Raw genomic sequence first — 26964 nt, forward strand, 5'->3', positions numbered from 1 at the left:
GCACCCCAAATCATTATTGGCTCAATCATACAATGGTGGCGTTTACTACGAATGTAAATATAAGTGTCTCTTAATTCAGTCCTCTATGCCTGGTATTACCCTTTAAGTGCACTTGACTTAGGCTGACACAAAAGCCGTAGGCCTATCTAATTATGTTGCGCTTTCATCTCAGGGAGCCTAACATTTTGTTCTAAGAACACTTTACAATAACCACAAGTTATCGTACGCTATAATATAAAGCTAGGACTCTAAAAAGAACTGGGTGTAATTTCTGTTTGGACGCTCCTGATTTTTTTAGACAAGACAAAAACTGAATTCTTTCATAGAATCTGAATTTAGTCGTCACAAACACCGAGGTGTTTGTAGTATTTAATTACTGGTGGTATCAGCAATTTTGCAAGCTATTTTCTTTGTCATAAAATTGACATTTTAGTTATTGTGCATATCTGTAAACTGCCTGTAAACTAAGATTTTTCATTTGCCATTTATCTTCAACACCCTATAGGATTATATCTTCTGTCCACACTATAGTCACCCTGTGTCACTCAGGTAGGCTACCGATACTGGTGCTAGTAGCTTAACAGCTTCGTACGCTGTGATCCTCCAAGGTCCGCCAAAGAAAAATATTATTATTATTATCCTATTACAGTGCTTAAAGGTTGCGTATGAGATATATTTCTGCTAATGGGGCAGCTGACTGCACTGTACAACCTTGAGTCAGAATAAGCAATTACTTATCCGAGCGTTGCAATGTGAGAGCATTGCCATTATATGGGCTATATTTTGATTAACCTTGTCTATAGGGAATCCACAGTTTATCGTTAAAATCGCCAGCTAACGATGTCGTTGGCCAGGTGATGTAGGCCTTTACGAAGGATGAAAACAAACAAGCCTTTTGAAAAACCTGGATGTAAAGGACTCCTGAAACCACACATGTTGGCCCATATATCTCACCTATGTTAGTCTGCTGCTGCTCCGATTGTTTTTTGCACATCTCAACTCTTAACCTACAGTTCTTACTATGAGAAACAACTAATTGACTGCTATATTGATTCGGTTGTTACTTTGCATTAAAGTAATCTTGATGGTTTGTTGATTTTGCAATCTCGGCCTTAATTCATATTTACAGTAGCACAATATCACAACATGTTTACAAATTATGGCTACTTTCAAGTTATGAAAACATTTATATGAAACATTCATATGAATTAATATAAAACTAAAATTACATTTATGAATTATGGATTTAAGAATAAAAAAAATCAGCATCTGAATATAGATATGAGGTAAGACTACTTTCATACAACTATACAGGACAAATTTCTCAACGGGCTTGTCTCCCCTGATGCACGTGATTCAGGCCTAATTTTCAGGCCCTAGTGTTTTGCCTTCTAACGTCATCACACCATCCTCGGGACAGCATAGCTGCTGCCCCCTCTCTGTCTTTCTCTCTCTCCCTTTCCAAATACTGTCGGGTCTCTCTCATGGAGACCTAGGCCTACGTCACTGGACTGCATTTGTAGTGTAATTAGCAGTTTATTGATTCGAACAAGTGGTACTTTTGGTTACCAATCAAATCAATTGACTCTCTAGAATATCAAATTAAGCTCTTTTATTCATTTTCTTAATTTTCTACAACAATATCTCAGAAACTTGAAATTGTTGGATCGAGAGTCGTTAACCTAATAGACATTAACAAAATACGTTGAGATTAAATATTATAAATACGAATATTAAGTTATATGTTGAAAAAACAACAACAAGAGTAAACATCGAAAATATAGATAGCCTAAGTAATAAGATATTTAAATGACTGTCGCCATGTATAAAATAAGAATGTTTCCCAAGCTGCCATGAAATTCTTCCAAATGCATAAGAAGACACCGATGCCCATAAAATGTACTGGAAATGTATACCTGTTTGAAGACAAACTTTTGGCAGGCAATTTACAACTTCCATTTTTCCCTGACATGGCCTGCACACACACATACTCAAAACAAACTCGAATTTTTAAATACACCGCAGAGAACATCACAGTCCACTGCAGTTGATGCTCGTGCTCGCTTTTGTTTGGCCCTTTTTTTCCCCTTCCATCTTTTTCATTTACGGCTTCTCTAGGCCTCTTTCCCGTAAACAGCTATCGTCATGTCTATTACTATTTCAATTACTATTGAGCAACTTGCAGTCCTCGTTCAATATATCAATAGCCTAAACCAAATCTGGCCATTGAAAAAGCCATGTGCTAATATCGTGATCACACTCTGAGATCATAAATGTAAATACGTAAAGCAGTGGTTCAATTTCAAAATGTTGGTTTATTTCCCCCGTTCTCTGTAAAGATTTGCTATCAAACATCACTGTTGCTCCAATTGCAGAAGAATTCCTGAAACATCCTGTTGGCCTTGCCTGAAAACAGAAGTACTGTGAAAAAATATAATCATCCTCTTAAACTTATTGTGTCCTCTCACAAACGTAGTATATGGCCTGCTTGAAAAGAAAGAGGGCTTATATTTCGTTCAAAGGCAGATGAAGAGGAGTCACCAGCAACAGATGTCCAGTCACAATTCTTGGGTTAAATTTACATTTCACAAGAATTGCGTTTGGACAATCAGGTCCTGGAGCTCTTAGATGCTCTTTTTACACAGTCATTAAACCACGCTGGGAGAGCATAAAACATAGAGGAGTTTAACCGCTTCAAAGAAAATAACATCACATGCAATGATCTGCTATCATTTTAACATAATTTCTTTTCCATGCCAGACCAACCTCTTCTCGCTGGACCACGAAATGAAACAAGATGTATATTTCTAGACTATACTAATAATGTGGCGTAAAGCCACATAACTCGTAGATGATCAAAAATCTACTTTGTAAAGTAAATAATTCCTGGTTCAAAACCAATCTGAACTGAAATGAAATAATTTTCGATTGCTGAAAAAGAGTATTTAAAAATAGTTCAGGTATCAGTTATTTGTGTGGTACCACTTAATAAAACAAGTTAATGTTAAACCTTATTTGCTTATAAAGCAACTAAGCATCTACCCTGCTTCTTTTCAACATCTAGGCCTACATTAAAGCTATACCCAACATGCATAAACTGTATCCGTACACTTCCAAGCAATATGGACACACACAAGTCTGTTGGTGCGATTATAAAAATAGATATCCCCTGCTCCTTATCTAATTCAAAAAGAAATAAATACGAAAATATAGAAGAAGCACCGTAAAGGCACTTTTTGTCATTCCGTGGCGCCAAACAGCAGCTCTTCGTAATCTTCGAACAATTCACCCTCTTTTCAGCACTTGTACGATGAATAAATCTGAAGACTGAAAGAGAAAATCGAACTAGTTTTGAAGACCGTCTTAAAAGTCCAAGTTGTGCTTTCAAGCCTGCGCTTTGCCATGGCTGCACCTGTAAGGCGCACATTCATGTAGTTTCCACATCGCGTCACCAGAAGAGCAGCAAAAGGGTCTAATCATCTGGCGTTTGCAAAGACGTTAAACATTTCTGAAAAAACACTATAGCCCTCGGACGATAATAACAAAACACTAACGACTTAGAGTTTAAGTTGAGGTTAAAAGCCAAACACGCGTTCCATAGATGTTAGTATGAATCAGTGATGAAAAAGGAGCTGTCCTGCGCGCTCCCCTTCTATTCCCACGACGAGCGCTGTATCCTCTCTTTAGAGCACGCAGAGAAAATGGTAAAAGGCGAGCAGAGGAGGGATGCTTTGGGTAGGTCGAAGAGCTCGCAGACCCTGGCATTGACTTGCTGGGACGGTTCTTATGGAATGGCACTAGCTAACTCGCTGCTCTGAAGCCTTTTCTTGAGCGCTCGTAACAATACCGGTGTTGCCACGATGGACGGCGAGAGGGAGTGGGGATGATCTTCGCTTGGTACTGAATTTGAATAACACCACAGGGTGATAAATGTCCATTGTGCTGTAGAAGTAATGAATCTCCACTGTCTTCTATAGCACACAAGCCAGCAGCTGCGAGCGAGGGACCAGCAGCCTCTTAAAGATACAACAGCCCCATTTTCTCCCCAAAAGAGATTACAATCCTTACACTGTTTATTCAGCGCCAAAACGTACTGTCAACACTGCATGACGTTTGTTTTCTGGACTGGCTTTTTGTGTGTATGGCGAGAACAAGTGCAACGCCGTAACAAGGCACTTGCATATAATGCATTTGCTCTTATACGGCAAGATTAGTCAAATGTATGTGTTGTACTTATGAACACACCACAGTAGAACAAAGTACAATGAGCATGTTATTTTTGTTGGTTAAATTGCCATTAGTGCTTTTAAAACCCATTTCGTTAATTAGACCACATTACATTTTTTTAATGGTCTGAAAAGTGTCTTGATTTTTATAAACGCAAAATGATTTGGTTTAGATTCAAATCAGATTACTCCGTTTTGCTTTCATTGAAGACAGTAAGGAAATATATGCTTTTGCAGCTTCGTTTGCGATAGACTATATTTTGTCACTCTTGTTGCTGACATTTAAAGTTAGGCTTGAGCCGGGATTGTGCTATCTTTTTAGAGCGAAAAACACGGTAGTGTGTTATATTAAAGTTGGGGTGATTCAATATATAATATAGTGGCAGGTGGAATTGGAGATACAATTTCATAATAGTAATTGGCCTAGTTCTTTGAATTGTTTGTTTAACACAAATATCATTTCCTCACAAACATATACATTGAATTTTTAAAATAAAAAAATTTAAAATATGGACAAACGGGCGCTTAGGATGTTAAAAAGTTCACATATAATGTGTGCATGTGTGAAAGGAAGTGATGTATTAGAAGAAAGACAGCAAAATATCAAATGGTCAATTATTATAATATTGTCTACATTTACATAATTGTTCCATTTTCCTCTCTCAACTTAGGATATAAGGTAAAGCATTAGACTTCATTTACCAACAAACATTGTTGACCACCAACTACAGTAAAGCTTCACTGCATAAGGTTATCCACGTCAGTCTTAGGCACTCTGACAGGTGTTTCTGACGCAATGTTCAGCGTTTTATCAATATAAAAAATGGCTGTCTAGATTCTTGCACTTTCTATCTGCTACAGGAAAGTGTCTAGTGCGCTTAGAGTCAATCCTGATAGTCTAGCGCCTAATCGTCTTTAAATTGTTCATTCCATGGCATGTCTTTTATGCTCATGCACGCGCGCGGAAAGAGCCCAGCGCCGTCCTCTTCTAATAAATCATCCGCTAGAGCCCGCCCTCGGGCCTCGAATCCTCCTCCTTAAAGCGAAACCATTTGATCCTTTCATGCTTCTCTCTGAAGAAGTCGAGTTCACCTCCCCCTTTTTCTTCGGGGGTGCTCCCTGAGCGCATTTCATTGCTCATTTGGACCCGAAAGAGACTTGCCTCGGTCGCCTTTTCACGTTTCTTTTCAGGAATGTTTCAGAGCGGGAATTCTGTGGAAATCATGGCGGACGTGAACCACGAGTCTCCCTCGTCTTAATTGCCCCTTTGAGAGGGAGAGTATGTTTAATCAGAGTGCCCCAGGCTTAATTTTGAGGTCTCATTTTTAGTGTAATATGTCATAAAAAAAATCCTGCGGTTAATGAACTTCCACTTTGGACTCAAAATTGAGATCAACATCAGACATTCTAGAATAGGCTGAATAACACACATTTGTCATTTAAAAATTCACACTTTTTACATCTCCAACCATAATGAATTTCCATTAAGCACTTGTTAAAGAATCCTTCATGGCCAATAATAATAATAATAAAAAAAAGTGTCATTGTGAAATAGTTTTGAAACCCACATGCCAGTTAACTGTAGGTATTTCTGAAGCAGTGAATCTGTTTGTGGCAGCAGGGCAGCCAGTTTGCTAACTGTGGGAAGGTCTGCGGGGCTTATCCGAGCTTGAACAGGTTGTTGTCTGGCACACCGGCCGGCAGAAGCAGTGGGAGACGTTCCCTTGCCATGCCACTGCGCTTGCCCCATTCACAGATAAATGTTTAACCCAGTTCATGAAAGGAACAGCGGGAGAGAGGAGCCCGAGTCTGTGGGGTGGGCAATGAAACTGCCCTGCTAGGGGGGCAAAAGAGGGGGAAAGGGGGCAACAATGGAGCCAAGGAGAATCCTTAAATAAGCTCACCCCAATGAAGGCATCTCAAGCCCACAGCATGAGTCTGGGTTAAGATAGCTAGGCAGGCTGCACTGTGCAGTGCCACTAGTATCAGACTGGTTCGACTGAAGGGCATGTTTTTATTTCAGTTAAGCACCTCTTCAGCACGCAGAAGAAGGAGGGGTGTGTGTGTGTGTTGTGGAGGGGGTAGGCTAATTGAGTTGGATGAAATGAAAAGCTTCCCACTCTTGCCCATGGATGTTACCCTGTTAAGCACCAGGGGTCTGTTCCTCTCCTGCTTGATCTCAAATGCCAGTCATCTCGTATCTCCCCTCCAGTCCCCTTTGAAAACCATAAAAATACTCTAATCCTTGACCCCTCCTGTCCTGATTAAAGGTGTGTGTGTGTGTGTGTGAGTGTGTGTGTGTGTGTGTGTGTGTGTGTGTGTGTGTGTGTGTGTGTGTGTGTATGTGTGTTTATGCATGTATGAATGATGAATGTGTGTCCGTGTGAGAGTGTGTGTCTATAAGTGTCTGTCTATAAGTGTGTGCTTGTGCGTGTGGGAAATGTTTTAAATTCAGACATTTAGGCTCACAGCTAAATCTATATCAGAGGTTTGTCCAGAATGAGTTTTTTTTACTTGAGACTATTTTTCATGAAGCCAGTAACTCATTATTACCTTTCGACAGCTGACATAGGTATTCTCCTTAGTGTGCTTAATAATTCTGCCGAAAATGACAAAGATTTGATCTCAATCTCTCTGTTCTGAAGTCATCTCTTTTACAGTTACTCTAAAACATTAAATGATATGGTTTCAGTGGTGTCGTGATGGGGCACCTGAGGATGAGGAAGAGAAGTTCAGTGAACTCGCTGAATAATTTAGGCAGCCATTAAAATAATCAAACACTTACGAAGCCCAGGGAAGTCCATTTAAAAGCCACTCATCGGCATTAGTGTAATGTTGAGAGCATGTAGTAAAAAAGTAAAACCTCGGTCCCCCTGGCAATGGTTCAAAGTCAAGGAAACAGAGTTGCTTTTACTCTTTGCAAGACTATTGTGTACGGGCGTACAGTATGTGTGTGTGTGTCTGTGTGCGTGCGTGCATGTGTGTCTGTGTGAGTGCGTGCATGTGTGTGTGCATGCATGTGTGAAAGGAAGTGATGTATTAGGAGAAAGACAGCAAAATAACTGGACTGCAATTATGTATGTTTTCTACACACACACACACACACACACACACACACACACACACACACACACACACACACACACACACACAGTTTCAATGAACCACTACTCTACAGCCTATTTTTTATCTGTTGCCAGTGGATGTGTTCTGCCAAAATGGCTGCATAGATTTTCTCATATGAGTGTTATCCATATGTATTATAGAATATATGTCTTGGTTGGATGCATTTTATAGAAATCTGTGAAATAATACGTGCCTGTGGGCAAGCTGTGCCATTGATTTCCTCAATAGCATCAATGTCCTTTTTGGGTAGAAACTGTTATCTCAATAGTTTTTCAATGGGGTTTTCAGTCAGATCTTCCATCTTGCCTTCCTAAGCAATCAGAGGTGAAACATAGACAAGTGGTCATGCACGCTGCCGAAGTGGACAAACAGCCACAACAGATGGAAGACATCCCCCAGGCCTCTCTCGCCATAGCCTCCCCTGATACAGCTCACTGCACAAAACAGCTAACAACTGAACACTAAGAACACCTTCCTGTAGCTGCAATTAGCTTATTGATGCACTTTCATGGCTATTAAGTATAAATGCATCTAGGAGGAATTTTGTGTAATGTACGGTTTGCCGGAAAAACACATTAACGGCGTCTTTACAACGTCTTTTACTACCATGCTAATAGTGCTGTGATGGTGTAATGGGACATTCAATAGTTTTGATGATTGCAAACACGGCATTGATTTTTAAAACATGATGGAAACTGTATTTTCCACCGATAATATCTCTGTTCCCTGAACCCTGAGCGTTCGGCCCCTGTAGTCATTAACTTCCGGTTCCCTGTGGTTAGCTTGGAAGAGGGGGGAGAATCAGGGATTCTGGGGCTACACGTTGCTACTCCAGATCTCCTCCGTGCCCCCTGACTTCGGGGAGAGAGAGAGAGAGAGAGAGAACGAGATAGAGAGAAAGAAAGAAAGAGAGTAAAAAGATAGAAAAATTCTTTGAGAGTGGCTGGTGTGTTGCCAGGCAACTGGGAGAGTGAGAGGAGTGGTGGCTGAGGTTAAAGAGTCTGGGGGGAGTCTCTCTCTCTCTCTTTCTCTCACTCTCTTTTCCTCTTGGCTTTCTGCTGCAACAGGGACACCTTTCCCCACCTGCTCTCCCCACCAGCCCTGCCTCACCCATGCCACAGCATCTTCACCCAGCCCCACAAAAACCAAATCATCTCCCCCATATGTTTATATACCCACAACCCCAGAACTACAGCATACCCCCATATAGTTATGTCTACTAGATGAAACACTTTAACCCCAGATGCCACAACACTAAACCATCTAATACCCCCATAAACATATACCCACAATTTTAAAACTACCTTATCTGCCCTCATTATGTATCCATAAGAACAAACCAATTTATTTACCCCCATATAGTTATTTACACACAACACCAAAGCATATACGCATTAATCCCTTCCCCATGTCTTTATATACGTAGCTGAAACACCAGAACCAAAACATATACCCCAATCTCTTTATATCCCCACAACACAACACTTTATATCCCCCCAACAACATTCATCTTTTATGTAAGGGTGCTTATGGTGACCAGGGTTCGTATCCTAACCTAACCTAACCATAACCTCACCTGGGTTCGTATCAAATCCCTACCCATACCCTAACCCAGGTTCGTACTCCTCCCCTCCAGCCCTTCCACCCCTTACCCTGGATAGACTGTGCCATGCCATGAATGAAACTGTTGTTTAGATAATTAGGCAGTGCATCGTTGAACACTGAGATGTGGATGTGAAATCTTTTTTGTGTATGACTGATATTCTGTTTAGTAAATTGTCTCTGTTCTTTCTTATATAGTAGGATGGTTGCCAGCAAATGCTGATGGCTGTGATAAAATTGTTCCTCATCACCATAACCTATAATTACATTTATGCATATAAGCTATAATCTTCACTGTCTGATGCTATCAATCTTGCATGTATCATGTATTAACCATCTTGTATACGTCATCTTGTACGTAATCTTGTATGTGTGAATATATGCTGCATGTATGCTCTCCTCCTGGCCCCCTCTTTTTATCTCTCTCTCTCTGCCCCAAGCGGATGGGCTGGGTTCTGCTGTTAAGGTTTCTTCCTGTTAAAAAGTTTTTTTTTTTCTTTCCACTCTCACTGTATTGCTTGCTCTAACCCCAGGGGTTCAGGCTCTGGGCTCTGTGAAGCGCCATGGGACAATTTTGTTAATTACTATTGGCGCTAAACAGATCAAATTGAATCAAATTAAATTGATATACCCACAAAACGGAAAACAACCTTTTTCTTTGCCCCACAGTTCCATTTCAGCTCTGATCATTTTATGTAACCAAAAATAACCACATCATCACTTATGTCTTTATAGATTAAAAACATCCCTGTCATCCCTTACTCTGTATAGCCCAAAACCACCAAATACTCATCTATTATTTCCCAAAGTTGTTCTGTCAGCACTGCTGTTTTCACTGTCACATCCCCTACATCCCCAAAACCTCATATTATCACTCATCTCATTTCAAACACATAGCTGCACATGTACCACTCTTCCTTCACTTATCTGTTTTTAAAAGTAACACTTTGGAAACATGTTCATCAGCCTCAGGACAAGGGCTGCCTGCTGCCTTCCCTGGAAATCCACTCACCCGCACAGTGTTACACTAGACCTTGCCTGATATCCCTGGTTGTACTATTCTGATGCCACGATTTCCTAAAGGTCTTAATCAGAGGTACACTTATTGGAGTGTGTTATAATAAGACCACCTAAACTAGGACAGTCTGCACCCTTCAGGGCCGGTTTAACCATTAGGGCAACAGGACTACTGCCCAGGGCCCCACGATCCCTAAAAGGCCCAGGGCACAAGCAAAATTTCTGGTTACATATGTGACATGTGATGACCAAGTGATGGCAAAAGTTCCCGTCAAATCAATGTCAAGTTGACATTGATGCGGGTGACTTTGTCAACAATCAACCTGCAAACAAACAATGCAAACATCGAGAAGCCTGTAAGTGGGAGTGCCAAATGAAAGTTTTAAAAAGGATAAAGACATCAGAAATGTTTTCAGTTATATACCAAAAATAGGTTGTTTCTTTGCTTCTGTGAACAACTGCTCTTCTAAGGTAACTACTAGCAACAGGGAACATTTAGCAGTGTTATAGATATTGAAGCATTGGATATCTTTACTGTATGATACTTTAATTTTTCATTTCGTGTATTTTGCTACATTATGTATGAGTTTTCATACATAACGTAATATGTGAGTAAATAGCATTGGCAAGACACCGTGGTGTATTTACTAGTATTTGCAGTTCTGTTAGTTCAACAAAGCCAGATGGAAAATTTGTGCATCTGTGCATCATACATTATTTATTTTTTAAATGCACTTGATGACTGTTATTGAAGTATTAAATATATTTTGAGTATGCTATTCTACAGTATTCTACAGAGTACAGTATTGCCTGATTTATTGAACATTTGCTCATAATCGTTAAATAGTTCAATCATTAAATAATCATTAATATACACTTGCTGATGATGCCCACGGTGCAATTATTTGTGATTATTGGGGTGGCTCTTAAATGTTGGTGCACAGGGGCACTGTGATGTGTTAATACAGCCCTGACACCATTCCTCCTAACACACTAAGACCTGGCAGTAGTGCCAAAATCAGAGCACCAATCATATCCTTCTCATCTATTTCCTCAACACAGTGTCTTAATCACAGTATCTAATACAGAGCTGTCTTTCTCTCTCTCTCTCTCTCTCTATATATATATATACACTGTATATACAGTATATATATAAAGAGAGACAGAGACAGAGAGAGAAAGACAGCTCTGTATTAGATACTGTGAATAAGAATGAATAGGTTCAATTCATGGACCATTGTTGACAAGACTATGCCAGATTTATGGTTAAATTCTCGAGACCAGTTTGTACTCTGATACAATGTAATGTGTACAGCACTGGAAAGCCCAGAATCATCTCATATAAAATCCAAATTAAATGTATTGGTTAGAAATGCTAAAAAGTGTATGCAAATGTGAATATGTAATAAAATAACTGTAATAAACAGCATTACTACAGTAAGGTATGAATTGAAAACATTTTTTGGACTATGATCCTCTGAGTCTCCAGTTTATTTGCCTCATTTAACCTGTTCTCAAAATCACACCTGTCATCCTCCATTTGTTACTTTTTGTCAGTAGTATTTGAGCAGCTGTTACCATTTCAAATAGGTATCTGAAGCAGGGGCCCCTTTGGTGATTAGAATTATACCTTACATATGTCACTTTATGCCTTTTCCTTTTACATATGTAGTACCACATCACACAATCTGTCATTTTACAGTTAAGTCTACAAGGGCAGTGTCATGTCTTAAAACTAGAGAACTGTGTAACATTGTTATTACAACAGCTGTTACATTGTACTTACATGGAAAACGACAACTTCGTATCACCTGTCCACTATCCTATTGGTTGTGTCATTTCATAGACTAATCTCAGTCTTCAAACAAAATTACAACAGTGAAAGAAACGTTTTTTAGAATGAATCGCAAGATTTTCTTTGACGGGGGAGACATGGTAGACACACTAGTAATAATAATGCTCCTATTATCAGATGTGACTTATAAATGGAGCTGCATGTATTGGAAAGTAAAGCAGTCTAACTGCTCTGAAGAGCACTACTGAAAGGTTGGAATAACTGACAACTGACAAGATGTGACTGGAGAATACGCTGAAAAATGTCCCATATTTGTTACAATTAAAATTGAAGTGTGTTTAGAACTGCTATCAAACTTAATCTCGTTGCATTCAACATTTTTTGAACAGAGAGTATTGAATGCGATAATCTGTGCCCTACCTAATTATTATTTTATAATTTGTATGTGTTTTAGGTTCCTCTTATATTTTGGCATCTAGTTAGAATGTAATATTGGTCAATTTTATGGTATCTCATCTGACCACTGAACCAAAAAAAAAAAAATAGTTTTTATAATCAATTGAAAATTAGTACTAATCATTGTCCTTTTCATTGACAACAAAAACTACTAAATTATACAATCCCTTCCAAAGCCACATACTGGTTTTGGTGTTTGTAGTGGCATCTGGAGTGTAAAGCCTGAATTACAGGTAAGTACAGTTACAGTCAATTAAACCATAAGGGTTTACCCATGATGCTTCACTCATTTCCTTGTCATTACTTGTCCAGAGGACAGCAAAGTCCCCCTTATTCAAAACCTAATCATACTTACTTGGACATTTTTTTTATTTATAAAAAATGTATTATTTGTTTTGAAGTTTGGATTTCAGAACTATGCTGTGCGCTTTTGAACTGATCTAGATAGATTTGTAAGCATCATATGCACCCCTACAATTAATGTTGATCTGTCAACTATGTCTGTTTATTACAACAGAGAAGGTGAGGGAATCCTCTCCATTTAGATGTTTTCAAACACACTCAATACTAGCTCTGCTGTGGAAGTTTTAAAAAAATGGGAAGATAATACCTTGTACAAATTTGGGTTTTGTAGGCTACTCTGAGGATTTGGACAGCAATCTTTTTAATTTTTTTAGACCAGTACTTTATCAAAAAAGCTTTACTGTGCCATAAGCTTCATAATTTCTCTGGAGTGGGTCACACAAAGCAAGATTTGCCTTCTGTGCTAATTCCTCTAAACTCACACAATCTCATTCCATTCACAAAGTGAAGTGTTGCAATTTCTTTGTCATGTTGGGGTGTAATGCCTTAATGATGTACTTTAGTGCTGTGTGGTAAAACAAAGCTGAGAGGTCTGCATTGGAGTAGGACAAGCAGTTTAAGGAAGCTAAGGAAAAGGCCAAGTGTTCTCCAGACACGAAACCATCTGTTCTCAAGTACAAGCAAGGTCGGAGTGGAGGAGAGCAGAAATGGTGGGAACCAAAGACAAACAGGAGATGAAGAAAAGCACATGGATTTACCCCGCCCCCCCTCTCCCCTGCCCCCAGGCACACACACACACCAACCCCCCTACTCCAAAAAAGGCTGCTGAGTAAGTTGGAATGAATGTGCCAACCGTGGGACTCTGAGTGACAGTTATTGACCCAGGGGTTGTGCACATGTGTGTGTGCAAGGGGGCACAGCATAGCTGTATGGGAACGTGGGGTTTATTGATTATTGGCCATGGACACGCTGGTTTCAGTGAGTTCCCAGGGCCTAACAGCTGGTCCGTCCACCCTGAGACTTTGATGGACCTCACTGAAGACCGTGGGTCTGAATGGGTAGCTGATGGCGACACTGAGACTGAGTTACACTGACCAATGGATGATTGTACGAATACGCTACATATCTGGTGAGTCTGAGCGTGTGTGTGAATGTGTGTGTGTGTGTGTGTGTGTGTGAGAGAGAGACCTGCAACGACTTCCACTATGTCTAGAGGACAGTGGAGCACAGCACAGCTCAATCGTGGATGTCCTCAGGATGGGGAGAGGCCCCCGCCCCAACCCACCCCATTGTACCCTCTCCTCTCTTCCCACCTCCTTGAATAAATGTTTGGACTCTGGGACAGACCCGCCCACCCACCTGCATGCATGCATGCGCTGAGCATCACTGCCCCACACGCCCCCCCCCCCCCCCCCCCCCCCCCCCCCGTTCCAATGACCTTTGACCCTTGACCTCAACAGTGAAGAGTTAGTGGGGAAGCGAGTGAACTCTCTCAGGCCAGCCAGCACAGAGAGCGCTGGGAAAGTGCCCTCATAGACCTGATGTGAGGGTGTGTGTGTGTGAGTAGGCCACTTGTGAATGGATCTCCCTGTGACCTTTGTCTCTGTCCACCATACCACCCGGATTCAATTGTTAAACCAAGAGGCCCCAATCCTTTCCTACAGAGGCCACTAAATTCAGTTTAGCTCAGTCACGCCATTTCTTCGATCCATTTTCTCTTTCTATCCCTGTTTTCTTTCAATCCTCTTTTCTGATTAGGTTGCCTTCTCTGCATATTTCTCTATTCACTGTTCTATCCCCATATAACCCCCACCTTACGACCTCAGAGGAGGCGTTCAGTTGCATAGATTCTGTCTAGTGGTGCTGCTGTTCAGCAGTGTACACTGTTTGTTAATGCTGAGAGGAAGAATCATTTTGGTGTGTTTGTGAATAGTACAGTTAATCCATCCACCCTGGTCAATGGTTTGAAAAATAATGTTTGTGTAAGTGTACCGTGTAAGTTTGTTTAATTTGTTCCTTATGAGGAGGAAGGGAAGTTAACAGGAAGCACTGGTAATACATCAGTGGTGATTCAGTTTATTTTGATGGTTTGTCTTGAGGGCCCGCTTCACACATATGCTTCAATTATACCAACACACTGAACTGATGCTACGAAAAAAGACTCAAGTACTCTCTCTAGTGGTTGCAAGGGGTGGATGTGGGCTACCCCTGTGAATGGGATATCAGGGTTTACCCTGATACTGAGAAGGGAAAATAATAGCCTAGCAGGCTACACCAAGAACATCAGTACTATCAAGCCAACTGCTATTTATGTTTAGAAGATGTCTCTGTGATTTACTGTGAACCAAACATTCATTTTATAAAGTACATTCACAGAGTCATAAATATATCCTCATAACGATGTCTTAAAAACTTTCTTGGGTTGTAATACCGCCAGAGCTAGAATATAATAGCTATACAGTAGCCTACTGTTTTTATTACAACTGTTTGGAAATACGAAGTATTGAAGACTCGTATTCTGTTAGATACGCCCTACAGCTTGTTCACGCTTACTGTCTTACAGAAGCTGGTATGTAAAACCCCATTGCCTTCTACTTTGCAGTTGTTGGAAGGGGGGTAAAAGTTTTAAGAGAGACTCCTCTTTTTCCTGAAGTGCTGACGCGGACTAGAGCTGCGTGTAACAACCAGCCTTGCGGGGCAACAGGAATTGCCACCATGTTGCTCGCCGTTTTACTACTTGGGTCAATTTTCGCAACATCAGAATGCTACTTTTCAGAGGAAAGCTTCACCGAAGAATCCAAGATGCAGCTGCCTACTGTTGTGATTGCCATAATCGCCAGAAATGCTGCCCATTCGCTACCTTACTACCTCGGCGCTCTTGAGAGACTGAACTATCCTAAAGACCGCATCTCTATTTGGTATGTACGTTGGCTTCCGTCACGTCAGTACCCCTCCTTTTGTCGATGTTAAGAATCCATTAGTTTGCTGTTTTACTGATTACAGCACAAAGGAATGAGTTGTTAGTATATCACCAGTTACCTCCCCCTGCCTCGCTTTTTGTTTTCAGTCAGGGGTTACCCCTCCCCCGACACATTACGAGTGAACTTATTTTAACATCTATTACTTACTGTGTATTTTTGTTCTTCCTTTAGTTTGATGAAAATGTACTTGAATACTCACAATGAGCTAAGAATTAACATTAATCTCTTTCGCTTTTACCAGAGTAACGTGTGTGATGCCATTGTAAGGGTTAACGTTACTCATTGGAAACTTGTGGTTAAGGCCCTAAGAGGTCTACTTTTAATGCCAGTGTGAAAGTGTGAGTGTGTGTCTCGATAGGAAAAATGCCTCACATTATTAAGGTTGCTGGTAGCTATTCACTTATATTAAGTGAAAATTCTGTTGGGCTATTGTAATGTCAGGCATTGCCATCATCTAGCCAATCCACCAAATGATAGGTTTAACTCCGGGCCATAACCCTGTGTTTTACTCTTAATGTGTATATGTGGCAGCTGCAGTTTCCCCCGCATGCCATGACAATATGTAGACAAGACGCTCAATTCTGCTCTGGAGTCAATTTGATGTACAGCTGTGGTCCTCTTTTCTCTGTCTTTTGCACACACACGTGCACATGCACACACACACACACACACACACGCACACACACGCACACACACACACACACACACACACACGCACACACACACACACACACACACGCACGCACACTCACACATGTACATGCACACAAAAACCTCACTGGTCCTCCTCACTGCTATGTCTCTCTTCCTCAGGGCAGCGACAGACCACAACTCGGACAACACCACCGCCGTTCTGAGAGAGTGGCTGGCCATCATGCAGAAGCACTACCACTACATAGAGTGGAGACCCATGGACAAACCTCTGTGAGTTAGCCTTTGACCCCTGAACGTCCTCTGATCACCCATAATCCTCTCAAGTAACGGCTAGTGGGCCAGTGACGCAGCCGATCGTAGTTCCTGTTGCTCAGCTGGTAGAGAAACAAGGCAAGATCATGGATGTCACTCACTAGGAGTCCATGCAGGCTACTAATAAAAATGGGGATCGGTACTGAATCTGTAATGAGTGGCAGTCTTGTGATCTTACACATAACTGGAACTGCTCAATAATACTTACTACCAGATTTCTGGCCAGCGTGGCTATTTTGGAGTTTTTTTTAGTTTGTGTACACATCTGACCCACTAACCTCCACTGCATCTACTTATAATCCACCACAGTTGAAAAAGCCATGTATTGAAATTTTGAGTGTGTTGAGTTTTCATTTGGAGTGTATTTGGTATGAACGGTCTGACCTAGTTACTCATGGTGCAATAAATGAAAGGTTTACCCGAAAAAAGTTTGATGGCCATCAAAGCTGAAGATCAACCCAGCTGAGTCAAACCCAAAGGGTCCTATAAGCTTAGCATAGAGAGATAACTGGTAAAGAGGCGAAGTGAGTGCACATCAGAGAGGTCAACACCACAGACTTTTTTCCTCGGGGGCGTAACTTTCTCTCTTAAACACAGGTCACGGATCAGCTTGTCTGAACTCGTTTCCACAGCTTTGAATCAGCTGTTTTGACAGGTTATGTGTGTGTGTGTGTGTGTGTGTGTGTGTGTCTGTGTCTGTGTCTGTGTCTGTGTAACTGAACAGATCTTACCCTGGGGAGTTGGGGCCTAAGCACTGGCCTAATGGCAGATATGAGTACCTGATGAAGCTGAAGCAGGGTGCCCTAACCTTCGCCAAGAAACGCTGGGCAGACTACATCCTGGTATGGTCATAACACACAACAACTAGTGGACCATTGCATTTACACGTGCATTTACATTACAGATGGAAACCACCAAGCCACCAACTTGTCTCTGCTAGGCCCATTAAGAAATATATCACCCTGAATATTTATCCACCGCAGTGCAGTAGTTACTTCTATTTAAATGCAGGCACATTTGAGAAAACGCCACAGAAACTGCTTCCATAATGCATTTCCCCCGACACCATTTTGTGGACACATCTATTTAAAGAGAGAGATATTTAATATCACTTCACCCACATAAAGGACACATTCATATATATATATAATAGAAAAGTACAAGGCATGTTTATCTGTGATTGAGTACACCTTTGACTTTTATGCCACTAGTTAGCCGCGTGTGGTTCATCAGCTTAACAACCGGAGAGCATTATGCAGACATTTTAAAAGGCTGTGTTGCCATACCTACAAAGGCAAACATCTCAGCCACCTTTTTTCCTCTACATGCAGTGACAGATAAAGTTGGCCTACTTATAAGTGAATTATGCTAGTGTTTGAAGTTGCTCTCTCGCCGTCTCTTCCTGTTGTATTAGAAGTAATGTAGAGGAAATGTGTTGTTATGTGACTTGGTGAAAAAAAAATGTAGTTGTCTGGATTGTCATTGAAACAAAACTGTAGAGGATCCTGCTCTGTTTCTTTTATTTCCAGTCTTCTCAAGTGTAACAGAAATGTATTAGTTTGTGTGGATGTGCTAGATAGTGTCTCCTGTTCACAAGATTGGTTTATAGACAAATTGAATTACTACTCAAGTTTACTCTGAACAAGTTCAAAATGAAGATGTGTAAGTGTGCTGATTTAGGTGTACACCCAAGAATCCAGTGCTGGTGTTTCTAGTTTAATCCCAGTAAATAAGAATAAGTCAGTACTGGAGACATGTGAAGACAATGATTTAGGAGACGTAAAAACAGATACAGGTTGAAAAGAAAAGTCATAAAAGAAGTCACCATTCCATGACATTTCTAAACTAGGATTGATACCTTTGATCCTTTAGTATGCAGACACAGACAACATCCTGACCAACCCTGAGACGCTGAACCTGCTGATGGCTGAGAATAAGTCAGTCGTAGCCCCTATGCTGGACTCCCAGAGCGCCTACTCCAACTTCTGGTGTGGGATCACCCCACAGGTGAGTGCTTCAGCAGGGCCAGTCTCACAGTGGAGACATGTAAGACATCTTGCAAGAAACATTTAAGGGTAAGGGTTTGTTCACTGTCTGTGTAATATCAGACTTTCGCCAGATAATGTCAGATACAGTATGTGGCTCACACTGGTCCAGTGGACACATGTTGGACAAATTCCTGTGGTTCTCATATTCCTGTTGTTCTCAGGGTTACTACCGACGTACGGCAGAGTACTTCCCTACAGTACATCGCCACCGGCTGGGCTGTTTCCCAGTTCCCATGGTGCACTCCACCATACTGCTGGACCTGCGTAAGGAAGGCCCCAAAAGGCTAGCCTTCCATCCCCCTCACAAAGACTACTCCTGGCCCTTCGATGATATCATTGTCTTCGCCTTCTCCTGTCGAGCCTATGGTATAATGTGCCTTTTATGTATGAACAAAAACACTGCCAGAAACTGTTAGTATTGCAAGTGTTTCCTCAGATTGCTTACTCAATTAATTGTGCTTTCCTAAGACAGTCTAACTCGGATGGGAAGATCTGCCAAGAAATGCATGCAATTAAGTGCAAAAGTATGCAACAACTGAGAACCCTTCCAAAGTTGGGATTTAGGGCTGTGTTTACGGAACGTTGAAGCTCTACGTGCTTTACATGGAATGTTGAGTTTTTGGCAAATATTGTTATGGTGAAGGACTGTTATGATGCATGCTATGAGGAACCACCATTAGTTTCTGTGCATGTGGTTCATTATGGAAATCAAAACCTTAATCCTATCTAAACCTAAAACGTATGTCCTTGCTCGTCAGGGTGACCTATTAGCCATATCCCGCTAATCTGTTAGTGTTGTGTGCCTGAACAGAGGTCCAGATGTACATATGCAATAAGGAGCGCTATGGCTACCTGAATGTGCCTGCAAAGCCCCATCAGACAGTGGAGGATGACCGCATCAACTTTGTCCATCTGTACACGGAGTCCCTGGGTCAGTGCTTCTCCTTGTGTCTTGTCTCCTTCCTCTCGAAGCACTATCCTTCTGTGGTTTTCACTTACATGTGTTAAACTGCTCAGGATAACCACAAGTATGTAATCAGAATATCCATAATATCCTGACTAACAGGATATTCCTATAATTGTAATTATTTAGGGATTATCAATTAGACATTATTAATTATACATTATTAATTAGACATTAAGTCCTCCGAGTCATGTGACTGATAGCCTAGTGTGTTTTTAGGTTTGATCTTGGAAGTCTTTCAAATGCTCAGGCATGCTTGTGGTTTCCGTGACGATCATAAAGCCTGAGAGAGCCTCATAAACTGGCACACAGATAACACCCCCACAGAGGCAGACTAAACGTAACATCAAACTTTGTGAGAGGAGGTGAATGTCCCTGCTTTGAAAAAGTAATGTTTGTGTGGAGTGCTCCTTAAAACTGTCCATTTCTTCTCCAGTGGATGGTCCTCCCATGTACTTCTCTAGCTACATTCACCAGGAGCTCAAACAGACAGACCTCATGGGCTTTGACGAGGTGAGAGCCCACTGCGTCTGTGCAGAGTTTGTCTGGGTTTGCTGCAATATCTGTATTCTGTATTATGACAAGAGTATATACATACAATTATATATGTATATATATATATTAAAACAGCTGTGTTGCCATACCTATAACAACATATATAGAACGGCAGATGAGGTGTCCTGTTATACGAAAATATTGGACAAGGCTAAAGAAAAGAACTCCAGGACGTGAAGTGTGTTGGCATGGCTTTCCTAGTTTAGCTATCTGTATTGTTTTAAATGTATAATGGATGCTAAAAGCTTTGTTCTCCCTGATGATTAACTCAGACAGAATCCTCTGTTTAACCCATTTTATAACCGTATAATTCTATGTCAGTAAAGGGTTCAGTACTGCACTAAAAATGTCCTCCTGAATGGGACAAAAATCATTACAACGACACCCAAAGTTAATTTCTGAAAGCCATCAATACCCAATCAATAGCTTTGATCGGCAGTGAGAGGGTCGTTATTGTCACACACAAATAAAATGCTCCCCTTCATTGAATAAGTCGTAAAAGTAAATCTTTAAAGTAATCAATAGCCGGTCGATTAAATCTTTTGTAGATCTACCTGATTAACCTGCGGAGGCGTCCGGAGCGCCGGGAGAGGATGATGTGGTCACTGTACGAGCTGGGGATCAATGCTAAAGTAGTGGACGCCGTGGACGGAGGGTAATGTCTGCCCAGTCGGCCTCTTCTCAGTACACCCTCAGCAGAGAGGAAGATGATCCACAACACCAATGGATCCACCAGACAATTTTTAGCATTCAGATCTATTTCTTGCCCTAAAATTTCCTTGGACTACCTAACCGAACCCCTTTAACCTGCCTCTTTTCAGTACATCTTAGCAAAAAGAAAGGTTCTTTTCAACATTAAGTGACAGGAACCTTTTGTTTGCCAAAAGTTTCTGGAAATCACCCCAAAGCTGATAACCCAGTGTGTGTGTGTGTGTGTTTGTGAGACAGTGTATGAGCCTGAATTGTCTGACAGTACGTATGTTTGTGTTTGGTTCTGTGTGTTTGTGTGTGGACCCAGTGTGGGTGGGTGAGAGAGAGTGTGTGTGTGTGTGTGTGTGTGTGTGTGATTCTCTGTCTGATGGTGCGCATGTATGTCTGATTCTCTGTGTGTGTTACCCAGTGTGAATGTGTGTGTGGGTGGGTGGGTGAGAGAGAGTGTTTGTGTGTGTGTGTGTGATTCTCTGTCTGATGGTGTGCATGTGTGTCTGATTCTGTGTGATATCCTCTGTAGAGCTCTGAACAGCACTGACATTAAGGTCTTGGGCGTGGATCTTTTGCCAGGGTACCATGACCCCTTCTCTGGCCGCACCCTCACCAAAGGAGAGGTGGGCTGCTTCCTAAGCCACTACTACATCTGGAAGGAGGTGAGAAACACTCAGTCCTCTCACACATACACCTCTCTCCTCACACACACACACACACCTCTCTCCTCATACACACGCCACTCTCCTCATACACACGCCACTCTCCTCATACACATGCCACTCTCCTCACACACACACTCCACTGTCTTCACACACACACACACACACTCTACTCTCCTCACACACACACACCATTCTACTCACACACACACTCCATTGTCTTCACACACACACACACACACACACTCTATTCTCCTCTCTCACACACACACCTCTCTCCTCACACACACGCCACTCTCCTCACACACACACTCCACTGTCTTCACACACACACCATTCTACTCACACACACACACACACACCATTCTCCTCTCACACACATTCCACTCTACTCTCTTTCTGTCGCTCTGTTTTTCTTTTGTTTGCCCTCTCTCTTCCTCTCTCTTTCTCTCTCTCTCTCACCCACACACCCACAAGCACACAAACAAACAAACAAACAAACATCTCTATTTTATTGATTTATATAATAAAAGATAACATGTCATTTTGTATTTTGGGAGATACGGTCACTAGTTGTAATGCTAACTCTATCATACAGTCTGGCATCCAGGGCATTGGCGTTCATGTTACTGGATGTACAGACCGTTCCTTTAAAAGGGGAACATTACGTCTTTAGCTCTAGTAAATCATCTCATTTACAGGAACATATAGGCTGCTGTTTAAACCATCTGAAGTACCTAAGCACACAATATATACTGGCATATATTAATTCATAATTTCATAGTCATTTGTCTGTCATTATCTTTTCAGAGTTCATGATAAGTATTAGTGAGCTCTCCATAATTGCAAGTTGTGTGACGTTGTGTGGCACTAGAAGATGCCAAGGCTAACCAAGCACCAGCTGTTCACTGTTCAATTCTTCCTTATCTAAATGTGTGTATTGGCTGGATGGATGTGTGGCGGGATGCGTTCTGTACCAGCGCCGTGTTTGATGCTAAGATGTCTGCCCCCTCTCTCCTCTCTCTCTCCTCTCTCTCCCTTCCTCTCTCTCAGATGGTGGACATGCAGCTGGACAAGGCGCTTATCTTAGAAGACGACGTCCGTTTCCAGGGCAACTTCAAGCGTAGGCTCCTGCGTCTCATGGACGAGGTGGGGAAGGTGGAGCTGGACTGGGACATCATGTGAGTCCGTCACTATGGCAACGCTCTCATCGTCGCGGAGGGACAGTTGGGGGAAATGGGGGTGGGGGTGTTCTTTTATGTAATGCTATCACCGGTATGATGAAGACAGGGAGGATAAAGATGGATGATAGGAAGACAAAGAGAGAACGAGAGGGAGGAAAAGGATGCACTGGAGTGTGAAACAGTCCTCCTACTGACACATCGCCCTCTAGTGGGGGGTGGACTTCAACGCAGCTCTCCTCCTCCTTTCACAATGGCTTTAACATTGCACTGTGTCTTGATATGACAAGATAATCAAGTCAATATGACACCACACTGCAATACCTGGCCTAGTACTAACATATACTGGAGTATATCACAGTGACACAATTCTAAATATACATACGCCGTACATATATACCGGTACATGTACATGTAGCCTGTTAAAAATGACACAATGTTATGTGACCCATGTATATCATACACTATATGGACAAAAAGTATTTGGCCACACCAGTTTGGTGGATGAGGGATAATGGTATGGGGCTGTTTTTCAGGGTTTGGGCTAGGCCCCTTATCACCAGTGAAGGGCAATCTTAATGCTTCAGCATACCAAGACATTTTGTACAATGCTATGCTTCCAACTTTGTGGCAACAATTTGGGGAAGGCCCTTTTCTATTCCAACATGACTGTGCCTCAGTGCACAAAGCAAGGACTATAAAGTCCCTGACCTCAACCCCACCGAGCACCTTTGGGATGAACTGAACGGAGATTGCAAGCCAGGCCTTCTCGTTTATTATCAGTGTCTGACCTCATAAATGCTCTACAGAATGAATGTGCACCTATTCCCACAGAAAGTCAGACTCCGAAATCTTTTGGAAAGCCTTCCAAATAGTGGAAGCTGTTATAGTTGCAAAAAGAGGACCAACTCCATATTATAAAGTATATGTATTTGAATACAATGTCATGACAATCCCTGTAGGTGTAATGGTCAGGCGTCTGAATACTTTGGTCCATATACTGTACATATTATATTTAATGAATTGGTTGTGTTTGGTCCCGTGTGCAGATACCTGGGCCGTAAGCAGGTGAAACCCGAGGATGAGGAGGTGGTGGAGAACGTGAGGAACCTGGTAGTGGCCGGCTACTCGTACTGGACGCTGTCCTACGCCATCTCTCTGCAGGGCGCCCAGAAGCTCATCAATGCAGAGCCGCTGTCCAAGATGCTGCCCGTCGACGAGTTCCTGCCCATCATGTATGACAAGCACCCAAAGTGAGTGAGGGGGACGCAGCCGTCGCTGTTCAGTAGTCACACTTACTGTATATACAGACACGCATAAATACGTACACACACACACTCGCTTTCTCTCTCACAGACGCAAACACACACGGTATGACAATGCACATGTCAAATCAAGTCAGTATAAGTCAAGTTTGTATAACTGATAGAATCTAAATGAGCACGCCAAACTTGAAAAACGGACCGAAAGACGCAGTCGGGATTTCTGGAGTTTATTTCAGCATGGAGACCCACTCTAAGCGTGGTGCTCAAAGAATGGCCTACCTGACTTTACCATGTGTTGGCATTTATACCAGGAACCAGAAGACGAAGAGTGGGGGAAGGGGTTCTGATGCTAACGGTTCAGGTCTCAGTTAGGGTATGAGTTACCGATACAAAGTAATGCTACACTTAGTTCATGTCTCTTACAACAGTAGAATAGCAATATTCGTTTTTATCATAACCCTGTTGGGCGTCCATACTGTCTAGCCAGGAACAAAAAGATAATCTGTGTAGATTATAGAAGACTTATCGTTAGTGTACACAAGCACTGTTATAATGTGGTCGCTTCCTTGTCCAAATTTTAAGGTGATTTTGACTGTGGCCAAATTGGGCTAAGTGTCCTTTCTAGAAATAGCTCCCCGCACGCAGATCCTGTCATTTTGGAGCGTGCCTTTGGTTAAGGCATGCAGCTTTGTTCTCACCTCATTGTTGGCGGTCGGTGACCAATGAGAGGAGCTCCGTGTGTGTGACTGGAAGTCTGAAGTTTCTTCCCTGCGTTTGAGAGGGAAAAGACCAGTAACCTCCAGGCACACATTCTACTCACACATCAAGTCTTGCATACAAAATGAGTGTGTGTGTGTGTGTGTGTGTGTGTGTGTGTGTGTGTGTGTGTGTGTGTGTGTAGGTGTGTGTGTGTGTGTTTGTGAGTGTGCACACACGCGTGTATGTGCGTGTGTGTGCTCGTGCGCCTGGCTGACTGCCACCACATTTCCCATTCTGGTTCCCCTCTGTGATTCTGTGTGCTGTGCTCTGCTCCATCTCCTCAGCCAAGATGCTCTAAACCCTGGAAGTGGGAAGAGGACAGTGAGAGGGGAAAAAAAGAGAGAGGGAGCAAGAGAGAAAGAGAGAGTGAGAGGAAGAGAGAGAGTGAGAGAAAGAGAGCGTGAGAGGAAGAGAGAGAGAGTGAGAGCAAGAGAGAGTGAGAGCAAGAGAAAGTGAGAGCAAGCGAGAGTGAGACCAAGAGAGAGTGAGAGCAAGAGAGAGTGAGAGCAAGAAAGAGAGAGAGAGAGAGTGAGAGTGAGGAAAGAAGAAGTGGGGATAGATAGGGAGGGAGGGAGGGAGAGACATCTGCATTTTATTTCACTTATTCACTTTTTCCAGTGTTCCACATCACTGCTCTGTTCGAATCAACTTCCTGCCCAAGAGAGTCAGTAAATGGCCGTGGCCTGCTTTACCCCCTTACAAAATCCAGCTGGCTTACTGCTTAGCTTCTGTATGGGCCAGTATTTCTACTCTGATTGAGAAAACTGAAGGTGTTTAGTGTGGATCAATCGGAGCTATAAACTTAGCTATGCTTATTTAGGCTCCATGGTCTTATACCAGACTGCTCACTGATCGTGAAACATGGAAGAGTTAGGTGAAAGTTAATTCAAGGTACCTCAGGACCCCGGACGTTTTGTTAACAATCACATTTTGGGAATGGAACTTGTGGAGTTTTTGCCGACAATAACTTGATTGTCACTAATAATTCCCGTGACTGTCTCTCCCTGCACAGCGAGGGCCACAAGTCCCACTTCCCCAACCGCAACCTGCAGGCGTACTCCACACGCCCCCTACTGGTGCAGCCCGCACAGTACGCCGGCGACCCAGACTGGGTGAGCGACACGGAGACGTCCACGCTGTGGGACGACGACTCGGTGCGCACCGACTGGAGGGGGTCCGCAAAGACTCTGAAGGGGACCCCTCAGGCTGGACTGAACAGCGCCTACAGGGACGAACTGTGAATCCCCCCCACTCCACCCCACCCCCACAAAAAAAGAATGAGCCTCTGTCCAAATGAGATACAATCTTAATGTCCCTGAGGATCATTGAGAGTTTAAGGCCAGTTTACAGTCACGGAACTATGAGGAACGGTATATCAGTCTCCCCTTGTTGAAAGGGTGGAAGTTTTGTGCCAGGGCTCTTCGGCTCATGAAACATACTGAGCTGGAGACTTTGATTGTGTTTTCTTTTTATTTATCCACTCAAGGAGGTGTGTCTTGCCCATGAAGCTTCATGAAGCTCTTCACTGAGAAGATGCATTCGAAAAACAGTTCCCTCATCTACAAAGCACACACACACACACACACACACACACACACACACACACACACACACACACACACACACAGATATACGCACAGACACATATATAAGTAATGAAACACACTGAAGCCAAACAGTGTCGACCCGAGGCTCTTCCGGAAAACAAACTCATCTGCACGGCCTGAGTGCTTTTGAAGGCTTCTAGGACATTTGGACTCATTCATTTATATGTTTTTGTATTTTTTGCACGTGCACATGTGACAAGGACAGCAGGACCTTGGAGTGCCGGTGAAGTATGGGGAGATACCATGACAACCCTCTCCTAGACTTCTTCTCTTCTTGCAACCTTCTCTCTAGATTCTGTACTTTTCTAATTGGATAATAACAATCAGGTGTGGTTGTATATGTGTGTGTATGAGGATGTGTGTGAAGTGAGAAGTTGTGTGTTGTATTGTTCATAAGGTCTCAGCTTTTTATGCAGTTTGATATTTGCTTATTGTACAGATTCTTTAATGATAATGTATAAACTAAACTAAGGTTTGTGAGGTCTTATGTTTTTTTTCTGTGTCTATTGTAAGTATGGTTTAGTAACTAAGAGCAACTGCTTGGCCAGTTCTTCTGCCATAGACCATGACCAAATATAGCTGCCGTGTTTGTGGGTGAAATGCTTTCCCTCGAAATGTCTTCATGTGGCCTAACACTTCACAGAAAACATGTAGATTCGTTTTTGAGGCTCTCCACATAAATGCCTGTTTGAATTGGGTTCTAGTTAACTTTCCCTCCCTAACCTCTCTCTGTCTGTATGTACATCTTA

General features: G+C 42.2%; 1 protein-coding gene across 1 annotated transcript; it reads left to right on the forward strand.

The window, feature by feature from the left end:
* Nucleotides 1-15238: 15238 nt before the first annotated feature.
* Nucleotides 15239-26605, forward strand: cercam (cerebral endothelial cell adhesion molecule). The gene is made up of 12 exons (XM_080847817.1): nucleotides 15239-15443; nucleotides 16320-16430; nucleotides 17197-17314; nucleotides 18345-18479; nucleotides 18682-18886; nucleotides 19332-19451; nucleotides 19921-19997; nucleotides 20588-20694; nucleotides 21271-21403; nucleotides 22457-22584; nucleotides 23634-23837; nucleotides 25621-26605. Exons 1-12 carry the CDS (start codon nucleotides 15241-15243, stop codon nucleotides 25847-25849), a joined length of 1770 nt encoding a protein of 589 aa, XP_080703943.1. The 5' UTR covers nucleotides 15239-15240; the 3' UTR covers nucleotides 25850-26605.
* Nucleotides 26606-26964: the final 359 nt, after the last annotated feature.

This window comes from Sprattus sprattus, assembly GCF_963457725.1.
Source record: "Sprattus sprattus genome assembly, chromosome: 11".
Taxonomy (NCBI): Eukaryota; Metazoa; Chordata; class Actinopteri; order Clupeiformes; family Clupeidae; genus Sprattus; species Sprattus sprattus.

Excerpts from the sequence above, each read along its gene's own strand:
- cercam (XM_080847817.1), top strand. The coding sequence starts at position 15,241 with ATGTTGCTCGCCGTTTTACTACTTGGGTCAATTTTCGCAACATCAGAA. Across the intron at positions 17,315-18,344 it reads GCTGGGCAGACTACATCCTG|TATGCAGACACAGACAACAT; the intron begins GTATGGTCATAA and ends TTGATCCTTTAG. Across the intron at positions 19,452-19,920 it reads TCTGTACACGGAGTCCCTGG|TGGATGGTCCTCCCATGTAC; the intron begins GTCAGTGCTTCT and ends TTTCTTCTCCAG.